A 21,206-nucleotide genomic window follows, 5' to 3' on the forward strand; every position below is an offset into this window, starting at 1 on the left:
TGTATTGTTCATCTCTGTTTGTTTGTTTTTTAATTCTTCTAGATCTTTGTTAAACATTTCTTGCATCTTCTCAATCTTTGTCTCCAATCTTTTTCCGAGGTCCTGGATCATCTTCACTATCATTATTCTGAATTCTTTTTCTGGAAGGTTGCCTATCTCCACTTCATTTAGTTGTTTTTCTGGGGTTTTATCTTGTTCCTTCATCTGGTACATAGCACTCTGCCTTTTCATCTTGTCTATCTTCCTGTGAACGTGGTTTTTGTCCCACAGGCTGCAGGATTGTAGTTCTTGCTTCTGCTGTCTGCCCTCTGGTGGATGAGGCTATCTAAGAGGTTTTTACAAGTTTCCTGATGGGAGGGGCTGGTGGTGGGTAGAGCTGGGTGTTGCTCTGGTGGGCAGAGCTCAGTAAAACTTTAATCCGCTTGTCTGCTGATGGGTGGGGCTGGGCTCCCTCCCCTGTTGGTTGTTTGACCTGAGGCGACCCAACACTGGAGCCTACCCGGGCTCTTTGGTGGGACTAATGGCGGACTCTGGGAGGGCTGATGCCAAGGAGTACTTCCCAGAACTTCTGCTGCCAGTGTCCTTGTCCTCACAGGGAGACACAGCCACCCCCCGCCTCTTTAGGAGACCCTCCAACACTAGCAGGTAGGTCTGATTCAGTCTCCTGTGGGGTCACTGCTCCTTCCCCTGGGTCCCAATGCACACACTACTTTGTGTGTGCCCTCCAAGAGTGGAGTCTCTGGTTCCCCCAGTCTTGTCCAAGTCCTGCAATCAAATCCCGCTAGGCTTCAAAGTCTGATTCTCTTGGAATTCCTCCTCTTATTGCCGGACCCCCAGGTTGGGAAGCGCAGAACCTTCACTCCAGTGGGTGGACTTCCGAGGTATAAGTGTTCTCCAGTTTGTGAGTCACCCACTCAGCAGTTATGGGATTTGATTTTATTGTGATTGCGTCCCTCCTACCATCTCATTGTGGCTTCTCCTTTGTCTTTGGATGTGGGGTATCTTTTTTGGTGAGTTCCAGTGTCTTCCTGTCGATGATTGTTCAGCAGTTAGTTGTGATTCTGGTGCTCTCGCAAGAGGGAGTGAGAGCATGTCCCTCTTTTCCTCCATCTTGAACCTATCTCCTCCCTTCTCATTTTCTTTTGTGTATATTCTCCATGTATTTTGTTTGTAGTGGTTACATTTAACATCCTAAACTTATAACAATCTATTTAAACTGATAACCATTTAACTTTGCTCACATACAAAAATTCTACTTCTTTACAGCTCCTCTACACCCACCTTTGTTACTGATGTCACAAATTACATCATTACATGTTATGTAATGATCCTTTGTAGATTTAGAACTATTTTTATGCTTTTCTCTTTTAAATCCTATGAAAGAATAAAAAGTGGAGTTAAGATCCAAAGTGACAATAATAGAGGTTTTTACTTGTCCATATATTTATCTTTACCAGAGAACCTTATTTTTCATAGGACTTTGAGTTACTGTCTAGCATTCTTTCATTTCAACTTGAAGGAGTCCCTTTAGCATTTCTTGCAGGGCAGGTCTAGTGGTGATAACTCCTTTAGCTTTTATCTGGGAACGTATTAATTTCTTCCTCACTTTTGAAGGACACTTTGTTGTATATAGAATTTTTGGTTGACAGTTTTCTTCGTTCAGCACTTTTTCATTTTTCCCCCCCAGTTTTACTGAGGTATAATCAACTGTATATATGTAAGGTATATTTTGATATACCTACACACTGTGAAAGGATAACCATAGACAAGCTAATTATCACATCTATTACCCACATAGTTACCAATTTTTTTTTTGGTGTGTGATGAAAATACTTAAGATCTACTCTCTTAGCAAATTTCAGTACAATACAATACAGTATTGTTAGCTGTTTTCACCATACTGTATGTTAGGTCCCCGGAGGTTATTCATGTTATAAGTGGAAGTTTGTTCCCTTTGACCAATAGCACGCCATTCCTTCCCCTGCCCCTGATAGTCACCACTCTACTCTGTTTCTGCGAGTTTGGCCTTTTTAGAGTCCACATATAAGTGAGATCATGTACAGTATATGTGTTTTTCTGTTTGACTTATTTCACTTAGTATAATGCTCTTGGGTTTTATCCATGTTGTCACAGATGGCAGGATTTCCTTCTTTTATAAGAGTGAATAATATTCTTGCATGTGTGTGTATCACATTTTCTTTATCCATTCATCTGTTGATGGACACTTAGGTTGTTTCTGTATCTTGGCTATTGCAAATAATGCTGCAATGAACATGGAAGTGAAGATATATCTTTGAGATACTGATTTCATTTCCTCTGGATATATACCCAGAAGTGGGATGGCCAGACCATATGGTAGCCCTATTTTTAATTTTTTGAGGAACCTCCATACTATTTTCCATAAAGGCTGTACTAATTTACATTTCCACCAACAGTACACAGTGGTTCCCTTTTCTCCTTATCAGATACATGGTTTGTAAATATTTTCTATTCTGTAGGTTGCCTTTTCATTTTTTTGATTGTTTGCTGTGCAGAAGGTTTTTAGTTTGATGGAGTTCCACTTGTTTATTTTTGCTTTTGTTTCCTGTGCTTTTGGTATATCTAAAAAGTCATTGCCAAGGCCCATGTCAAGGAGCTTTTCCTCTGTTTTCTTCTTGGAGTTTTATGGTTTCAGGACTTACATTTAAGGCTTTAATCCATTTTGAGTTAATTTTGTGTGTGGTGCCAGATGAGGTGAGGGTCCAATTTCATTCTTGTGCATGTGGATATTGAGTTTTTCCAGTAACATTTATTGAAGACACTGTCTTTCCCCCCACTGTATATTCTTGGCTCTTTTGTCATAGATTAGTTGACCATATATGTGTGGGTTTATTTCTGGGCTTTCTATTCTGTTCCATTGATCTGTGTCTGTGTTTTTTTGTTGTTGTTGTTGTTTGGCTATGTTGCACAGCTTGTGGGATCTCAGTTCCCTGACCAGGGATTGAACCATGGCTGTGGCAGTGAAAGCCCATAATTCTAACCACTAGGCCACCAGAAACTCCCCTATTTATCTGTTTCTATGCCAATACCATACTGTTTGGATTACTATAGCTTTGGAGTATAGTTTGAAAACAGGAAATGTGATGTGCTTCCAGATTTGTTGTTCTCTCTCAAAGTTGCTTTGGCTGTTTGGAGATCTTTTGTGGTTCCATACAAATTTGAGGATTGTTTGTCCTATTTCCATGAAAAATGCCATTGGAATTTTGATTGGAATTGTACCTGTAGATTGCTTTGGGTAGTATGGACATCTTAACAATATTAATTCTTCAAGTCCATGAGCATGGAATATCTTTCCATTTATTTGTGTCTTCAGTTTCTTTCATCGGTGTCTTATAGTTTTCAGTATACAGGTTTCTCACCTCCTTGGTTAAATTTGTTTATTTTTAAAATTTTATTTATTTTTGGCTGCGTTGGGTCTGTTGCTGCTCATGGGCTTTCTCTAGTTGTGGCGAGCGGGGGCTACTTTTGTTGCTGTGTGCGGGCTTCTCATTGTGGTGGCTTCTCTTGTTGCGGAGCATGGGCTTTAGGCACACGGGCTTCAGTAGTTGCAGCACGCAGGCTCAGTAGTTGTGGCGCACGGGCTTAGTTAAATTTATTAAATTTATTCTGAAGTATTAGGCTGGCCAAAAAGTTCGTTCGCGTTTTTCCATAACACCTTACAGAACGAACTTTTTGGCCAACCCATTATTTTATTCTTTTTCATGAAATTCTAAAAAGGATTATTTTCTTAATTTTCTTTCTCATAGTTCATTATTGGTGTAGAGAAATGCAACATATTTTTGTATATTAATTTTATATCCTTTACTGAATTTATTAGTTCTAACACTTTTTGGTGGACTCTTTAGGGTATTCTCTATAATGACATGACATGTCATCTGCAAATAGTGACAGTTGTACTTCTTCCTTTCCAATTTAGATGACTTTTTTTTTTTTTTTTTTTTTGCGCAGTATGCAGGCCTCTCACTGTTGTGGCCTCTCCCGTTGCAGAGCATGGGCTCTGGATGCACAGGCTCAGTGGCCATGGCTCATGGGTCCAGCCACTCCGTGGCACGTGGGATCCTCCCGGACAGGGGCATGAACCTGTGTCCCCTGCACCGGCAGGTGGACTCTCAACCACTGTGCCACCAGGGAAGCCCCTAGATGATTTTTATTTCTTTTTCTTGCCTAATTTCTCTGGCTAGGACTTCCAGTGCTATGTTGAATAACTGGTAAGGGTGGGCATCCTTGTCTTGTTCCTCATCTTAAAGGAAAAGCTTTCAGCTTTTCTTTCTTCTTGAGTTAATTTTTGGTAGTTTGTGTCTGTGTAGGAATTTGTGTATTTTATCTAAGTTAACTAATTTGTTGGCATGCAGTTGTTCAATGTATTCCTGTGTAATTCTTTTTCTTTTTAAGGTTTTTTTTTTTTGGCCGCGCCATATGGCATGCAGGATCCTTGTTCCCTGACCAGGGTTTGAACCTGCACCCCTTAGAGTGGAAGTGCAGAGTTTTAACCACTGGACTGCCAGGGAAGTCCTTTTTTTTTTTTTTTTAAATAGGAACTATTTCCAACTCACAGAAAAGAATAGGGAGAGGGCTTCACTGGTGGCACACTGGTTGAGAGTCCGCCTGCCGGTGCAGGGGACACAGGTTCATGCCCCTGTCCGGGAGGATCCCACGTGCCGCGTAGCGGCTGGGCCCGTGAGCCATGGCTGCTGAGCCTGCGCGTCCGGAGCCTGTGCTCCGCAACGGGAGAGGCCACAACAGTGAGAGGCCCGCCTACCGCAAGAATAGGGAGAATAAAGAAATCAACTGCCAGTAAACAAGTGTTAATATTTTGCTAGATGGCTATAGAATTACTAAAGAAATAAATAGAAAAAATAAATAAAACATTCAATATTAATTGAAGCCTACTTTAATTCCTGCAATCTAATTCCTTTTCTTTCCACAAGTATCTTGAATCTTGGTATTGACATGAGTCCTTACCACCCATATTTTTATATTTTATATAAAAACGTGAACAGCATTGTTGATTTAAAATGTTACTTGAATTATGTAGGCTTCATTCTGCACTTTTCTTTCCCTCAGCATTTTATTTTGAGATTGATTTACATTGGCACATTAGATTTAGTTCATTTGTGTAAATTGCTGTGTTTAAATGTTCGCAAAATGAAAGGCATACAGGTCGTTTTCAGTGTTTGCTTTGTAAACTAAGCTTTCGTGTTAATTCTTGCACGTGATTGCCTGTGGGCATGTGTTTCTCGAGGATGAGTATCAAAAAAGTTGAGTTGCAGAGTTTGTATCTTCAACTTTACTAGATATTGTAAAATTGCTCTATGAATGCTGGGTTTTGGGGTGTGCTCAAGTGGCTCCAGGTACCCAGCCCAAGTAGGCAGTTTTGTGAGTCATTGTGTGTGGCCCCACCTGTGGGCTTCACTTAAGATGCCCCAGTCTTGTAACCCAGGTTCTGGTTGGATGCTGTTAACCATCCATGTGAGTAGCTACTTTGTAAAATGTGTGAGATTGAGGAGACTTGAGAGATGCCCAGTTGGGGTGAACCTCATGATTGACATGAACTAAATCTGCTATAATCAATTGGTTTTGTCATGTATCTGAACAAAGACGTTGGAGTGAATGTACCGAGTCTACAGAAATGATCTGGGCTCTGGGATGTCAGAAGCTTGGTCTCAAATCCACACTGCTTTCTTTGTAATTTCGGGCAAGACATTTTCTTTCTCTGTCCTTAGTTGCCACATCTATTAAATGGGGATAGGAAGAGTTCCTTGCTCGTAGACTTATTAAACGAGGGTTTTATACATAAAGTGTTTGGCACAGGGCCTGGCATTTAGCAGCATCTGCTACATTTGCTGCTGTTTCTATTAACCTGTCTCCACTTGAATTCCTGTGCCTTGGCGCTATGTACCAGGGACGTGGGGAGAAGGGTGAGTACGCACTGTGGTTACCGCCCATAGGGCCATGTCAGCAGCTTCCTCCTGGAATGATCTGTCACACGGTCATATCCACCAGGGGCAGTCAGTTGATTAGTGGCCTCGTTTTTTGTCTCAGTATACATTATGGGTTTAGTTTTAATAACTTGTCATAAAAATTAGCAGAAGAGATAGCCAGGATGTCCAAATGGGGTTTCTTTCTGAAAGTTAATATCCATCAGAAAGGGAAGCTAAGCTACTTGTGGAAGGAGGGGCAAAGGAATGGTCGTGAGGTGACTTGGGAAACCTTCAAGAGGATTATGCGGCATATAAAATTGTTGGTGACATGTGGTCTACATCTGTCCTGAAGGGGTCTTTCCTAGGCGGCATTCATTTCCAGCCATCACGAAGTGTGTGGGTGTGTCTGTGTTTACAAGTGCTTTTGTAGTCCTGTTGACTCTAGAGCAAGTGTGCTGCAGAGGATTACAAAGGTGCTAAATGATGACTGTGTCCACTATCTAAAAGGCTTTCGAAGGCCTGTATTACCCAAAGAAAACAGAACTATCTCCAGAAGAGTCTTAAGCCCCTTGAGGTCTGGGATTCTTAAATGCTCTGCTGTCGACCCTTCCAGACTGTTTCCCAGCACTTCTTGGCCAGATTCTGTCCTTCAGCCCAACTCCGGCATCTAGCCCTCAGCCTGGCACAGAGCAGGGCCTCAGCCAAAATCTCTTTCTTTACTCTGACCTCACCCAAGTGGTTTTTCTCTGTTTGGAATGTCCTTTACACGTCCTAACACATCTCTTCCAGCACCTTCCCTAAAGCTCCCAGCTCTGTCCCTTGCTCATTCCTGGGACTGCCTGGGGCACTGTCTTTGCTCCCTCGGACATGATTTTCTCTCCCCGAGGGGAGGATCTTGGCTGGTAACATGTGATGTTACAAATGTCTTAGTCCGTTGGAAGCATCATCTACTTACTGGTCTGTTGAGGCTGCTCCCTTGGTCCCTAAAGGTAGCGGATAATGAACATTTTGTTGTATTTAGGCAGCCAGTGATCTTTCTTTTCTCCCTCTCTGAGGGTGATATGACACCACTTTCATAGTCAGATATTGATATGAAAGTTTGGGCTGTTAGTCAGGTTTACCCATTACTGTTTTATGTCATCAAAACTCTATTTTAACCATGGGCTTCTGGGTTGAAAATCAAATGCCATCTTACTAAAATAAACTGAATTCTAAAGACCATTTCTTTAGGTCTATAAAAGCACCTCATATAAATAGCTGCTTCTGAAATGTGGCTGCACTGAAGGATTACCCGGGTCTTTTGGGAATCTTGTTGGTGGCTCATTTATTACTGTCAAAGCAAGAGCCCGTTTTCCCCAGGCATGTGTGTACACACCGACCCCCGGGGGACCACAGCCTTCGGCACGTCTCTCATTCGGGGTTTCCTTATGATTGTGGGAGAATGCACACGGTTTTGGTGTCAAATCTTGTCATGGTCAAGTTCAGCTAGGTACCTGTTTCTATTTTGTATCCCACGATCCTGGACCTGGGGGAGGGGATGTGTGCCCTGGATGTGTGATTCACAAAACCTGCCTCAGCACGCCCGCTTGTTGTGTCTGGTGACTGACTGCTGTAAGGCTTGCTCTGAAGGCAGTGTCTCCTCCCCACCTGCCCCCCTCAGCTCTCCTGACCCATAGCATGTGGTCTTTCCTCTGCGTAGTAAGAATCATAGTACATCAAAATGTTTTTATTTGAGACACAAAAATGCAAAATTGCTGAGATATCAAACATTTCCCGATCAGCTACAATACGGCCACTATGTACAAAAGATCTGATGATAAATGTGCACACATATAAAAATACCGTATGCATTACCTATGTACAGTACATGTGCAAAATGTATGGCATTCAAACATGACATGGAATTGATTTCAGGGGTGCAAACAGCAAATACAAAGGCATCATGGTTTTTCTTTTAAAAAAACAACATAAAGGCAATAGATGAATGGACCCCCGATTGCCATAGTTTTTTATTAAACTAGTGCTTTGATAAGCAGGGCTCTGCAGATTGGTATCTTTCTCCTTTTTTTCATAAAGTGAGATGCTAAGACATAATGTGACAATGAAAATAAGAAGAGAAACACCTATCACATCGTATTTCTATTGCAAGCAAGAGAAGAAAACTAATTTGTAGGTAGAAAGGAAAAAACTCTGTATTACTGCTAAATACGTATTATTCTTAACCCAACAAAACAAATCTATACTATTTTACATGAAAACAATAGAGAAATATCTACATCTTTGTGAAAATTATAACCTTAAATGGATAATACCTTTTTGGGACTGATTTTTGAGATCTCATTAGTCTCAAATTTTAAATAAAAAGTGCCTCCTTTTGGCAAATACTTGGCAATGCCTTTGGTTCCATTGAAGCGAGTTTGCATTACTATTAGTTATTCGAGGTTAAGTGCTTTTGGTAGCAACTAAACCCTTTCCTAAATGCTTCCTCCTCCTCCTAAATCAGCAAGTTTCCTTACAGCATAATGTGGAGAGGTAATCGTTATGAGTCTCGGTGATTCTATGAACTTGGTTAAAGCTTTGTCTTAGTAGTTGGCACAAAGCTCTGTTGAACACGACAGCTATGTTGAGATCGCCAATGACATGTTTTATTTGATTCCAGACAGCACCTTGCAGATCCGAGATTGCCATCCTCTTGTCACAGAATCGTGACATTTTCCAATGATTCACAGAGCAACGTGTTTGCATGGAGGGGAAGAGCTCTTTTGTAAACATGTGCAGCTTTTTGAATTACAGGCCTCAAATCAGAGATTTCAGGCAGAAACCCTTTGCAATGATGCATTTCCTCAAATACTGCAAGAAAGGGTGAATGGGGACAAACATAGACCTGCTTATTGCCATGCAGTCACTTCACAAGTAAAACCGTAGCTCAGAAACATGGCTGAATGAGCAAGTTATCAAAGGTTTGAACCAGGAAGAAGAATGACTACATATTAATTGTTATTTTCCAGTTTTGACTGAAACCACTTAAAAGATGCGCTGAAATGCAGTTAGGATGCTCTCCAGATACACATTTCTGCACTTGGGAGCTGTGTTCCTTTGATAACCCTGACCTTCCAGTTAGTGTTCTTTGAGAGAGTGGGCTAATTTTGTGGCCTCCAGGCAGGGGACACTTTGCCTGGTGTCCTGCTCTGGTGCCAGTGGTCGGGACTGATGTGGTGGTGACGGATGGCGACACGCAGAGGGCTATTTGCGAACCTGCTGTGGAGCCCCAGGTGGCTCTGCTGGTGGACACTGACAGCTAGTCTCTTGGAAGTTCTTGAAACAGCCCCTGGCTGCCACCCTCCACCTGGCTCATGGCAGGAGCCACCAGATGGGCCCCAGAAACAGCACGAGGGTGTGGCGCAAACCCGGCCAAAGGCTGTTTGTGGACAGTAAAGGGACGGTCCCGGCACTGTTGTGGCTGGTTTCAGCTTGGGAACTGCGAAAGGGCTCTGGAGAAAGCTGTGTGGCCTGGAATGATCTGGGGTTGATCTGGGGTAGAGGAAGCCTGAGTCAGCTTTGGTGACAAAATGGGTAACACTCCTGATCCATCATCACTCGGGGTCCACCGGCTGCACAGCTTGTGGCGGTGCCCTCTACAGGTGGCAGCTTGGGGGGCGACACCACACAGCCTTTGCCACGATTCTGAAACGGCACTTCCGTGGCTCACACAACCGTGCAGTTTGTAAAAAGGAAGTTTTAAGTAAGCTCTTTTTGTGCCATAAAGATATTCATATAAAACAACCAAATAGCATCTGAGCAAGAAGTTCCATGAATTCAGACTGCGTCTATGCACAGATGTGTGGCAGATACTATACAGCAGATTGCACATTTCAGGAAAAACACTAGAACGTGAACCACTCACACTGTCCTAAGAGCTTTCCTAGTACATGCTTTGCTGAAACGTACAAGATGACCACATATGCCTGAAGCTTCGGCGTAACTTTCTATTCCTCGCGTCCTTCATGACAAGACCTGATACCTATATACACTAGCAGGGTAAGCTTGATACTACTGTGTTTCAGGAATATTTAGGAAATAAGACTGGATAGGAGATCGTGTTTCTAGGAGTTGGTTTTCTGCTCGGCAGTATGCTATTCTGCAGAATGGTACACGACAGCACCCCTTCTAAACCACACACATGAACACCTGAAAATCCAACCAGCGCTTCTGCCCTCTGTTTAAAGGGCTGTGAAGCTCACCTCAAACCCAAGACCGTCCTCTTTGGTAAACACACGCCTTTCCCATTGCGCTTACCGTCACGTTCACTGAGTTAGGGCAGAGGGGCTGTGATCACAGAATGTCACCTTTGGTCACGTCACATGCTGCGCACGGTCTGTGTCCTTGCTCTAACCTGGAACATTAGCTGAGACCCTGGTGAGCAGCACTGGTGTCACAGAGGCCCAGCTGGCTGCTCAAGCCAGGACGGAGGGCCGGGTGGAATGCCACGAGTAGGTGGCCGGTAGAGTCGGTACTAGAGGCCCCTTGCCTGCCTTTAAAGGAAATGCTGGTACGTGAAGGTCTGAACACACATGTGAAGTGGGCACTTCAGCAAGTTGTAGTCAAGAGACCAGGCTCATGAGATGGCATTCTTTGTAATGCAGTGTGTATTTTTGGAGAGCAACCTTCCTGTGGCATGTTTCAAATCTATTTTAAAAAAGCAATAAGGGGAGCTGAGGGCTAGAGAACAATCTATGTACACAACTCGGGATGATGGAAACAGAAAGTTACTCAACAAGAGCCAGCACCACTAGCTGTTCAGCTGCCTCCTGCTGACTCACTGATATTTGGTGCTAATTTAATAAGCCATTTAAATCTGAATGAAGATGATGCTTAGAGTCTAAGTGTGGACCACATAAGCCCCAGACAAAAACCCAGGGCCCAGACTTCCCCTAAGAAAAGTACCTTTCCGGGTCAGTAGCCCTGCCCCTGGCCACAGGGCCTCCGAAAGGAACTGACTCGAGATGCACGTCATGCCCAGGACGTTAACTGTCCCATTGGGCTTGGTCAGATGGCGGCGCTGTGGTTAACGGTTACTGGCTCCCACATGTTGGATTACCAATTGCTAAACACTCGAAGTACCTACTGCAGACCACACTGTGCATGACTGCCTCTGCTTGAATCATCCAGAAGCACTTTCCAGTTGGGAGGGCTTTCAACTGAGGGCTCGAGGGCTGTGGGCAACTGAATACTGGGAAAATGGACTTTTCTTACATGTAGTAAAATTTACAAACTGAAATAAAAATATACAGTAAGATCAGTTCTTAGGCAAAACACAAACCCAGAAATGATTCACAGACTGTTTCCAAGTAGTGGGTCAGGTTCCCACAGTGACTTGCAAGAGGCAACTTTCACCATTTAACAACCCAGAGAAAAAACCTGACCATACGTAGGGTTTATACAAGGTGAGGTGGAGAGCACAATGATGTTATGTAATAAAAACCTCCACACTTTGGGGTAGATTTCAGGTGGGTTTTTTTTCAGTTATTTATATTTTATCATATACTTACTTAAATGACTAGCTTGATTGAAATAATCTTGGAAATCCTGTGATAGTTGGCATTTTAGAAAATTATGAAACTACTCAACAAATCTTTTTTCTATATAAAAAACTACTAATAAAACCTCCAGTTTTTCAATCTTCAGCTTGATGATATAGTGAGAGCTCAGGTATGACATCCAGTTACAAGCCTGTAAAACAGTAACCAGGGATAAGCGACAGAGAAGAGGACGGCCAGGGCTGGGTCCACTGGCCAACCTGGCGACACTGTCTCACCTGTAACCGTTGTAGGAATGTCCTAGGTTGATGACAGACTTCTCCCTTGCCTTCTTTGCAACTCACCAGCTCAGAAATATGTTTTATGCTAAAGCCTTTTCTTGGTTCTTTGAGATGGGTCTGGTTACCTGAAAGTTAGTCAGCAATTCTTTAAATACAGAAATACATGTGGCTCAAGTACTCCAGAAATATTTGAGTTATTACAAGAAGTAGGACCACTGGGTACCTAATGCCTTACTCCAGTGTAGGCTGTACACATCACAATGTCAGAGCACACGTACAGATGTCTAAGATACACATTAAAATCAACCTAATCAACCCAGAGGGCTGCAAATAGAATTTTCAGTGTTATCAGTACACCTGACTTCTTACAGTGGCTTGTTTATGACAGTCTTTTGTAGACACTGTCTGGTTATGGTGGAAGATCTTCCATTTCAATTTAAATTTGGAGATCTAAAGTAAGATTCCCAAAAATCACAAAATAAACTATAACACACACACAAATTACATTGGTTTCTGAATGGAACCAAAAAGTCTTCAGTGGGAAGCTGTCACTGAACTGGCTGGTGCTGACCACTGCCCTTGACCCCTGCTGCATCTGGGGCTGGGCTCAGGCCATTTCTAGGAAATACCCTGTGCAGTGGTCTCTCACCTCCCTTCTTTTTGAGTGGAGCCGTTTGCCTTTTATTTAGGGTCTCAAAGTGACCACAGAGGTTTAAATGTAGCTGATGACCAGAGGCCCTGGTGTCACCGCCCTGCACACATTACTCTGCTTCATGTTTTTATCTAAAGGTACCTTTTATTCTTTACTGAAGTCTGGAGAAACAGATAAGTCTTCTTGGAGTAGTGTTTTTTCAGAAGGCTCTGTGCTATATTAAATCGTAGACATTCACTGCTGGATGCAATGAAATGTTTTCAAACTTGGTTTCCAGCCTCTGACCATCCCTCCGTTCTTTCTGTGACAACATATTATAATTGCAATGATGCAACTATGGATCTGTCTCTAAAAACTGACCTTCTCCAATCATCTTCATCTTCTTGACTCTCATGGAATCTGGGATGAGAAATCTGTGCTGTTAGTCCCATGGCAGTGGTAGGTCCTGTGGGTCTAGGAAGTCGGCAGAGAACATGCTCGGAGCGGTGGCGCTGAGAGGAGTGAGTCCCGATGACGTGCCGGGCATGGTAATGTCTAACCACTCCATGTTGTCCAGGTTCGAGTCAGAAAGGTCAAGGGACAGGCAGGGAGTACTCGCAGCAAACTGGGCCTCGGAAGTTTCCATGGGTGAGTGTGAGTGGTCCAGCACGCCTGTGTGACTCAGCAGGTCGTTCTGGAGATCCTCTATCAGGGAGAAGGGTTCCCTGTCCTCGCTGCTGCTTTGCAGTGGAGCAATTTCACTGGCTGAGGGCAAAGTGCCATCCAAGAAAGCTTCTAGTTGGTTCTCTAAGCTGGCAGATAAACTGCTCATAGGTTCTAAGGATATGGGCGGTGCCATCTGGACTTGGGGTGGTGGCCGGGACACCACTGTGCTGACTGGCATTGTGGTGATGCTGGCTGTCACTGGTCTCATTTTGGAAATAGGAGAAGGTTCTTCTTTTATAGGAAGGGAAATCTCTGCAAAATAATTGAAATAATTAATAATGATTTAGTACCATTTAAACGTTTTTTATTAATTACCAGGGCAATTATTTTGTATTTTTGCGATGACTTATACACAGTCCATCTCAGAGTTAGGAAGAGGATGCTGTTGGTCAGGTACAGTCCTAGATAATAACCTTTAGGATGATGGATATTTTAGTTAAATAGATAAAACATTTAAGCTGATAACATTCTGATATGCTTTCCATTCTTTTTAGTAAGAGTAAGCGTTAAAAGCAGTCTCTACCACCAGGTGGGAACCAATGGTTTTAGATTATTTGATCCTTTTCTTATTCTCAGTCATTCCAGGCTGAAGACAGGCTCCTGTCTTACCCTCTACCTTGAATCTGCTATTACAGCGACACACCACCCTTACAGTGAATGTCAAAGTGGATACCCTGAGTTTGTACAGGCATGAAGTACACCCTTAATATTATGAAAGCTCTAATTATATTCTTTTTTTATCATTATAGTTGAACTGTGTGCTGAATTTAGCCATTTACATTCTATATAAAGTCCTTAAAAGATACAATGTTCTCATGTCATTTCTGAGTTAAAGCTAACACATCTTTTCCAAGATGAGGTGGATTACCTTATTTTTCTTTTGTCTCATTTTCTGAGTTCATATAAAATCTTGAGGATTTGGTAAATGTCTTAATAAGCATTAATTACGTGTTATTCCTTGCCAGATCAAGTAGCAAATTAACGGACCATCTGCTATAGATACCAGTGTTCACTTAGCTACATATATTTGAATAAAATATCCTTTCCACTTTCTTGTGAGTATTTGGTTTCATTTATATGCAGATACACTAGGAAACGTATTTAATAATCGCTCTTACAATTCAGTGATTGGGATGCATAAATAAGTGAGAGAAAGAACTTACAACCTGATTGCTATATGTGAACTGTACACTGTGGGCACTGCCTGTGTTTTAGGACAGTTATGCTGCTCTTCATTACCTGTTGTCACCTCTAGAATTGTTCTGAAAGCTGAAAGTGCAATCTAAATAATTAGTTTTACAATCAACTATTTAAATTTCTGTTCTCATTATTACTGGTATTAGTTAGTATACAGTAAGATAAAATAATATACTCATTGGATACTTTGCCATAAAAAATCATCCCTTTTAGAAAATAACTCAATTGTTATTTTGTTACTGTGACTTTGTCATATTTTAATTTCCAAGTTTAGGCTGTAAACATTATTCTTTTTAATCATTTCCAAAAGTATTTTCGCCAGATTTGGCAAAAAGCATTTTATTATTGTTTTTAACCTTAAATTCAGGCCATGGTATATCTATTTCTTTAATTTCCATAGTTTAGATATACATCATGAGTTTAAAAAGAAAATGCTATTTGCACATGTACATCTATAGTCAAATATGAAGAATTTTCTGTGTTTGTCAAACATTACGACAAAATCATTAACCTCAAAATCAAATAGAACCTGCTATGAATGGAGAAATTTTGATCACTTTAAAAACCTGAATAAAACTCTTTCACCAAGGTAATTTGAGAATACTTTAAAAATATTCCAAAATAGCATCTGAAGCTTTGAAATACTGATTTTATACTTATTTTTAAAGATAATAAGCTGAGGCAGAGAGATCCTTGATTTTTTTTTTGTGGTTAATGTCCCTTATCCCTTTTTAAGATGACAAATTGTAAAAATCTAAGATTTTCAATCATATGTAGAAAGTGCTTGCCTTTGAATTTTAAGAAAGTTACTAGAGCCCAAGCTAGGTAACTAGGTTTTATGAAACTAATGCACAATGAATTTTTATCCCATCACAACAACATTTACGTGGAGTGATTCTGAAGTTTTTCAATGTGGTCTGGTTCTCCTGAGCTATTTTGAGGTAGTCTATCAACAGGCATACATCTATTGCTAAGTCTATTAAATTACTGTGTTATAGTGAAACAATGGCTTTTCCTTCATTTTAATCACCTAAATTTAACAGATTTAAAAGAGTAAACTGAGGTAGAATTAGAAGAATATGTTTCTCACTACTCAGATACGCTGTGAGCTCTAGAGGAAAACTTTCATAAACCTGTGATAAGACCCCTATGGGGTCTGATGTGACTTTGACCCACCTCCGCTTTTAATGAGAATGTCAAAGAGGTCGTCCATCTGCTGACTGTGTGCATTGGAAATCTACAACAAAGGAGAATATACGTTAGCTTTCTTTCGTACAAACCTGGAAGCATTAGACAACTGGGAGCACTTACGGACCTTACAGAACATCTAGCCTAATCTATCATTTGATAATTTTGAAAACGCTGAGGTCACCTGAGACATTACACCATTTTCCCAATGTGTCGCAGCTGGTAAGTTGACAGAGTGAGAATGGGGTGAAAAAATTGTAAAAAATCTAAGATTTTTTTTTACCCAGCTCAGCCGACTTATACACTTATTTTCTGTCACTGGCTGCATTTTGAGAGGCCTCTGACACTTTCTTTTAAAAATGTCTTATTCATTTGCATTTATGTAAAAATATAAGGTATGTATAAAGGTGCTCATACTATATTTTTTCAGCTTTATTGAGTTACCTGACCTACAAAAAACTACAAAAGTATACAATTTGATAAGTTTTGACACATGTATACATCGACAAAACTATCAACACAATCAAGATAATGAACACATCCGTTTCCCCAAAAGTTTCCTCATGCTCTTTTGCAATGCTCCTTTCATCCCCAGGCAACCCAGTGATCTGCTTTCCTTGATTACAGATGAATTTACGTCTTCTAGAGTTTTATATAAATGGAGTCATACAGTATGTACTTTCTTTAGCAGGGGGAGGGTAGAGGAGGCTTCTTGCATTCAACATAATAAATTTGAGATTTAACCATGCTGTAGAGTACAGCTGAGGAACAGTTCACTCCTTTTTCTTGCTGAGAAGTATTCCATTGTATGGAAATACCACAGTTTGTTTGGATTGTTGGTATTTTTTGGCTATTACAAATAAAGTTGCTGTGAACATTTGTGTACAAGTCTTTGTATAGACACAACGCTTTCTCTTCTCTTGGGTAAATATTCAGGAATGGGATGCCAGAATCAGAGGGCAGGTGTATGTTCAACTTTCTTAAGAGATGGCTGTTTTCCAAAGTGATCATATTGTTTTATATTTCCACAGCAATGGATATTTCCAGTTGTTCTCCATTCTCGTCAACACTTGGTATGGTCAGTCATTTTAATTTTAGACATCTAACAGGTGAGTAGTGGTATTGCATTGTGGTTTTAATATGCATTTCCCTAATGAGTAATGATGTTGAGCATCTTTTCATGTGCTTACTTGTCATCTGTGTATCTTCTTTGATGAAATGTCTGTTCCAATCTTCTGCTTACTCCAGAAATTCTCATGCATACTGTTTGCATGGTATATCTTTTTCCAATCACTTACTTTCAACCTGTGTCTTTGTATTTAAAGTATGCCTCTTGCAGATGCATATATTAGTTATCTATTGCTGTACTACAAATTAGTCCAAAAAAACTTAGTGGCTTAAAACACTAAACAGTGATTTTCTCTCACAGTTTCTGAGGGTCAGGAATTTAGGAATGGTTTAGATGGACACTTCTGGCGTGGGGTCTTACAGGATGTGGTAGTCAAGATGCTGGCTGGGCTACAGCCATCTCAAGCCTGGAGAATGTCCTTGTAAAGGTGACTCACTTCATGACTGACAAGGTGGTGGTGGTTGATGGGAGGCCTCAGTTCCTCTTCACATGGGCCTCTGCAGAGCGCTGCTGGACGGTCCACACGGCATGCTCCCCACAGCCAGCAGTCCAAGAGAGCACAAGCGGGGATGTCAAAGAATTTGCAGATGTATCTTTTTTTTTTTTTTTTTGCGGTACGCGGGCCTCTCACTGTTGTGGCCTCTCCCGTTGCGGAGCACAGGCTCCGGACGCGCAGGCCCAGTGGCCATGGCTTACGGGCCCAGCTGCTCCACGGCTTGTGGGATCCTCCCGGACTGGGGCACGAACCTGTGTCCCCTGCATCGGCAGGCGGACTCTCAACCACTGCGCCACCAGGGAAGCCCCTTTATTAGTTACTTTAAGTATTATAGCTATATATTTTATAAGCCCCTCAAGACAGTGTCATTTCTTATAATGCAGGTTTTCTAGTAATGAATTCTTAATTTCTCCTTACCTGAAATTCTCTCTAGTTCACTTTCATTCTTAAAGGATATTTTTACTTGATATAGAATTGTGGGTTGACAGTGGCCCCACCCCCAGCCCCCCACAAGAACTTTAAAGATGTTGTTCCATTCTTTTCATGCTTCCATAGTTTCTGATGGAAAGTCAGCCATAAATCAAATACAGTTGACCCTTGAACAACATGAGGGTTAGGGGCACTGCCCACCACCCTCAAGCAGTTGAAAATCTATGTATAACTTAATTTTTAAAAATTTATTTCTTTTATTGTTTAAAATTTATTTTTGGCTGTGTTGGGTCTTCGTTGCTGCACGTGGGCTTTCTCTAGTCGTGGCGAGTGGGGGCTACTCTTCATTGTGGTGCGCGGGCTTCTCACTGCGGTGGCTTCTCTTGTTGCAGAGCATGGGTTCTAGGTGCGTGGGCTTCAGGAGTTGTGGTACGCAGGCTTCAGTAGTTGCAGTGCGTGGGCCCTAGAGCGCAGGCTCAGTAGTTGTGGCGCACAGGCTTAGTTGCTCCGTGGCATATGGGATCTTCCTGGACCAGGGCTCGAACCTGTGTCCCCTGCATTGGCAGGAGGATTCTTAACCACTGTGCCACCAGGGAAGAGCCATGTGTAACTTTATAGTTGGCCCTCCATATCCATGGTTCCAGCCAACCACAGATTGTATAGTACTGTACTATGTATTTATTGAAACAAATCTGTGTATAATGGACCTGTGCAGTTTAAACCGTGTTGTTCAAGGGTCAAAGGTGGTTGTTAAAGGGTCAACGGTAGTTGTTACCCTGTGTGTATTGTACTGCTTTGCTCTTGATGCTTTCAAGATTTGGTCTTTAAATTTGGCTTCCAGCAATTTGACTGGGATATGATGAGGCCTTCTGTTTATCCCATTTGGTGTTCATTGAGCATCTCAAAGCTGTAAACTTGTCTTTCATCATGTTTGTAAAAAATTTGACCAGTATTTCTTAAAATATTTTACCTGCCTCATTCCTTTCTCTTGTCTCCTGGGACTCCTATCATTACCCATGTTAGACTGTTTGATGTTAAATAACAGGTCTCTGAGGCTCTGTTCACCTTTTTTAACACATTATTGACCGGAGATGTATTAATACGTCTTTTGTTACCCGAACATTATTGACTGGAGACGTATTAATACATTTTTAGAGAGTGATACAATTAATATCACTGTGCGAAGTTGTTAGAGCTTAAAATTGATCAAGGGTTCATTATACAACTTACGATTGTCCTTATCATTCACATTTCTTCCTCTGTTAGGTTTTGTTCCAACCTTGTGTCTATTATAAACGTAAAATTTTCAAAAGTGACGCATCGCGAAATTTTGAGTGAAGAGTTTTTCAGTGAATTTTATGCATATACTCTCTGATTGTCTGAGCGACATATATACTAGTGTCTCAGAAGTTCTGATAGTACTTCAGAATATAGTTCTGATTCAGATGATGTGACTGTTAGACCAACAAAAAGACAAAAACCCTTAGTGATGGATACTGATATGGAAAGTGAAAATGAAACTCATGGTGCTGGAGAATGCTCCTTTGCTTCTACAGAAGAGTGGATTGAAGACAACATTTCATGAAAATTAGAAGCCTTTACAGTGTGTCAGGTGTAAATACTGAATGTAATACCCCACGAAGTGGTAGTGAAATAACAGAATTAATTTTTGGCCGGCCAAAATAAAAACTGCCAGCCACAGGCATTAATTTCTGCAAAAATCCCACGGTCAGTAATGAGTTAAAATCTTTTTTTTTTTCCTCTGTTATTCAGATTGGATAAATTCTATTGATCTTTCTTCAAGTTCACTTTTTTACCTCTGCCATCTCCATTCTGCTAAGATCTATAATTTTTTTCATTTCAGACACTGTAATTTTCAGTTTTAGAATTTCCATTCATTAAAAAAAAGCATTTCTATATCTGCTTACGTTCTTTATCTTTTCCTTCATTACAGGTATATTTTCTTTTACATTATTGATAGTTATAATAGTTGTTTTAAAATTTTGTGTGCAAATTCTAACATTCAAATCAGCTGGGGGTTGGTCTTAGCTGATTGCCTTTTTCCCTTGAGAAAGGGTCCCATTTTCCTGATTCTTTGTACATTGCTGACTTATGAACGGCTGTCGTGGATATCAAATCGTGGAGACTGTATTCTGTCATTTTTCTCAGATGAATGGTTTCTTTTGTTTTAGTAGGCAGTTAACTTGGGTTGGACTTGAACCTCAAAATGTTTCTTGGGCAGAAGTTCCAATCTCAGGTCAGATCTTTTGTCTTTAGCTGATCTGCTACGACTCTACTCCCTACCTATGTGGCTTAGGGGTCAGCCAGAGATGTGGGCAGACAGAATCTGGGCATCTCCTCTCTCAGTTGAGAGCAACCCAGAAGGCAAGGAACCGGTCCTCTGGTTTCCCAAGGCATAAAGGCTGTGGTTTTTCTACCAGTAACCTCACCACTTAGCTTGACCCCAGAGTAAAAGCAGCAGGAAGAGGGAACTCATGCCCTCTAACTAACTCCCTCCCCTCAGTGCAGACTCCTCATCAGAATATGACTCTTTCTAGTCACTCTTCAATGACTTCACAGGACTGCTTTTTGTGTTATAACCAGACTTTAGAGCTGTTATCTGTGGGAAGACTGAACTGGTAGCCAGTTCTTATCTTACTTACTTACTTAATTAGCCAGTAGTGGAATTGGAAGTCCGAGTAAATGTATTTTAAAAACCTCAGAATCCCTGGACTTTGATGCTTAGTGGTATATAAAGAGGAACCACAGCTAGCTCCCCATCCGAACAGAACTTGACTCCCTCAGTCTAGATGCATGGACCAGAGACAAAGGGCAGGGATTCCAATCAGCTCTCTCAGGTTAAGGTGAGAGGATGATTCTCTGTTGTCGTCACACTGGTGAAGGAAATGGTACAGAGTAACCTATACGTCAGAGTCAGATTTGGAAGGATTTTCTTGAAGATATGTTCCTTCTGGATGGACCAAGGGGAGCACAGCCTAGGCCAGCACCATTTGTTTCACTTCTTTTTGCAAATATCTAAACCTAGTTTCTGAAATGTGGCTTTTCCTCACATATAGGGGCCCTGGCTGAGTCTGGAACTAAAGGAACGTTTTACAGTTAGTCACCTTCCTTCGGCGCTAAGTGGATGCGAAGAAGCACATGGAAACTGTCTGCTTCCTCGAGGAGGCAGTCTGCCCGGGCACCCTGCATGCCCTGTGTGAGTGTGCCACACCAGGCACTCTGGCCGCCATGGAGCAGTGTCTGCAGCTGCTCGCTGGCGCGACCACATAGGTCAAGGTGGCCACGGCTGCCGCTTGCGCAGGAAGTGCTGAGTCCTTGGCCCTGCACACCCTCCCTGCACGAGGAGGCCCCAGGGAGTTGCATGGAGACTGTGGGAGCGAGGGAAGCAGCACAACTCTACCGGTGCATCTGCTGCGGCTGTGAGAGCAGAAGGTCTACCTCTGATCAGCACACCTCTCCCTCCACTGTCAGCACCCGTGCAGTGGCATCAGGTTCACTCCCTGCATCCTCAGGTTCTTTCTTGAAAGTGAGGTGAGTTTTAAGCTTTAAGTAGGCAGCGAGCCCAGGAGGCGCGTTCAGGGTAAGGTCTGATGAGACTGTCCTTCTTGGCG

At 41.8% G+C, this 21,206-nt stretch overlaps 1 protein-coding gene across 5 annotated transcripts in view; it reads right to left on the bottom strand.

Annotated features, from left to right (window-relative positions):
• Positions 1 to 7,700: 7,700 nt before the first annotated feature.
• MRTFB (myocardin related transcription factor B) overlaps positions 7,701 to 21,206 on the bottom strand; it is a 263,871-nt gene continuing 250,365 nt past the window's right edge. For all 5 annotated transcript variants that reach the window (XM_082671121.1, XM_082671119.1, XM_082671122.1 and 2 more), the window contains 2 exons: positions 15,509 to 15,569; positions 7,701 to 13,387 (listed from right to left, as the gene is read on the bottom strand). In XM_082671121.1, coding sequence (XP_082527247.1) covers positions 12,852 to 13,387; positions 15,509 to 15,569 — 597 coding nt within the window. In that variant the 3' untranslated portion in view covers positions 7,701 to 12,851. The remainder of the gene's footprint in view (positions 13,388 to 15,508; positions 15,570 to 21,206) is intronic.

This window comes from Grampus griseus (genome assembly GCF_964374135.1).
Source record: "Grampus griseus genome assembly, chromosome: 14".
NCBI classification, from domain to species: domain Eukaryota; kingdom Metazoa; phylum Chordata; class Mammalia; order Artiodactyla; family Delphinidae; genus Grampus; species Grampus griseus.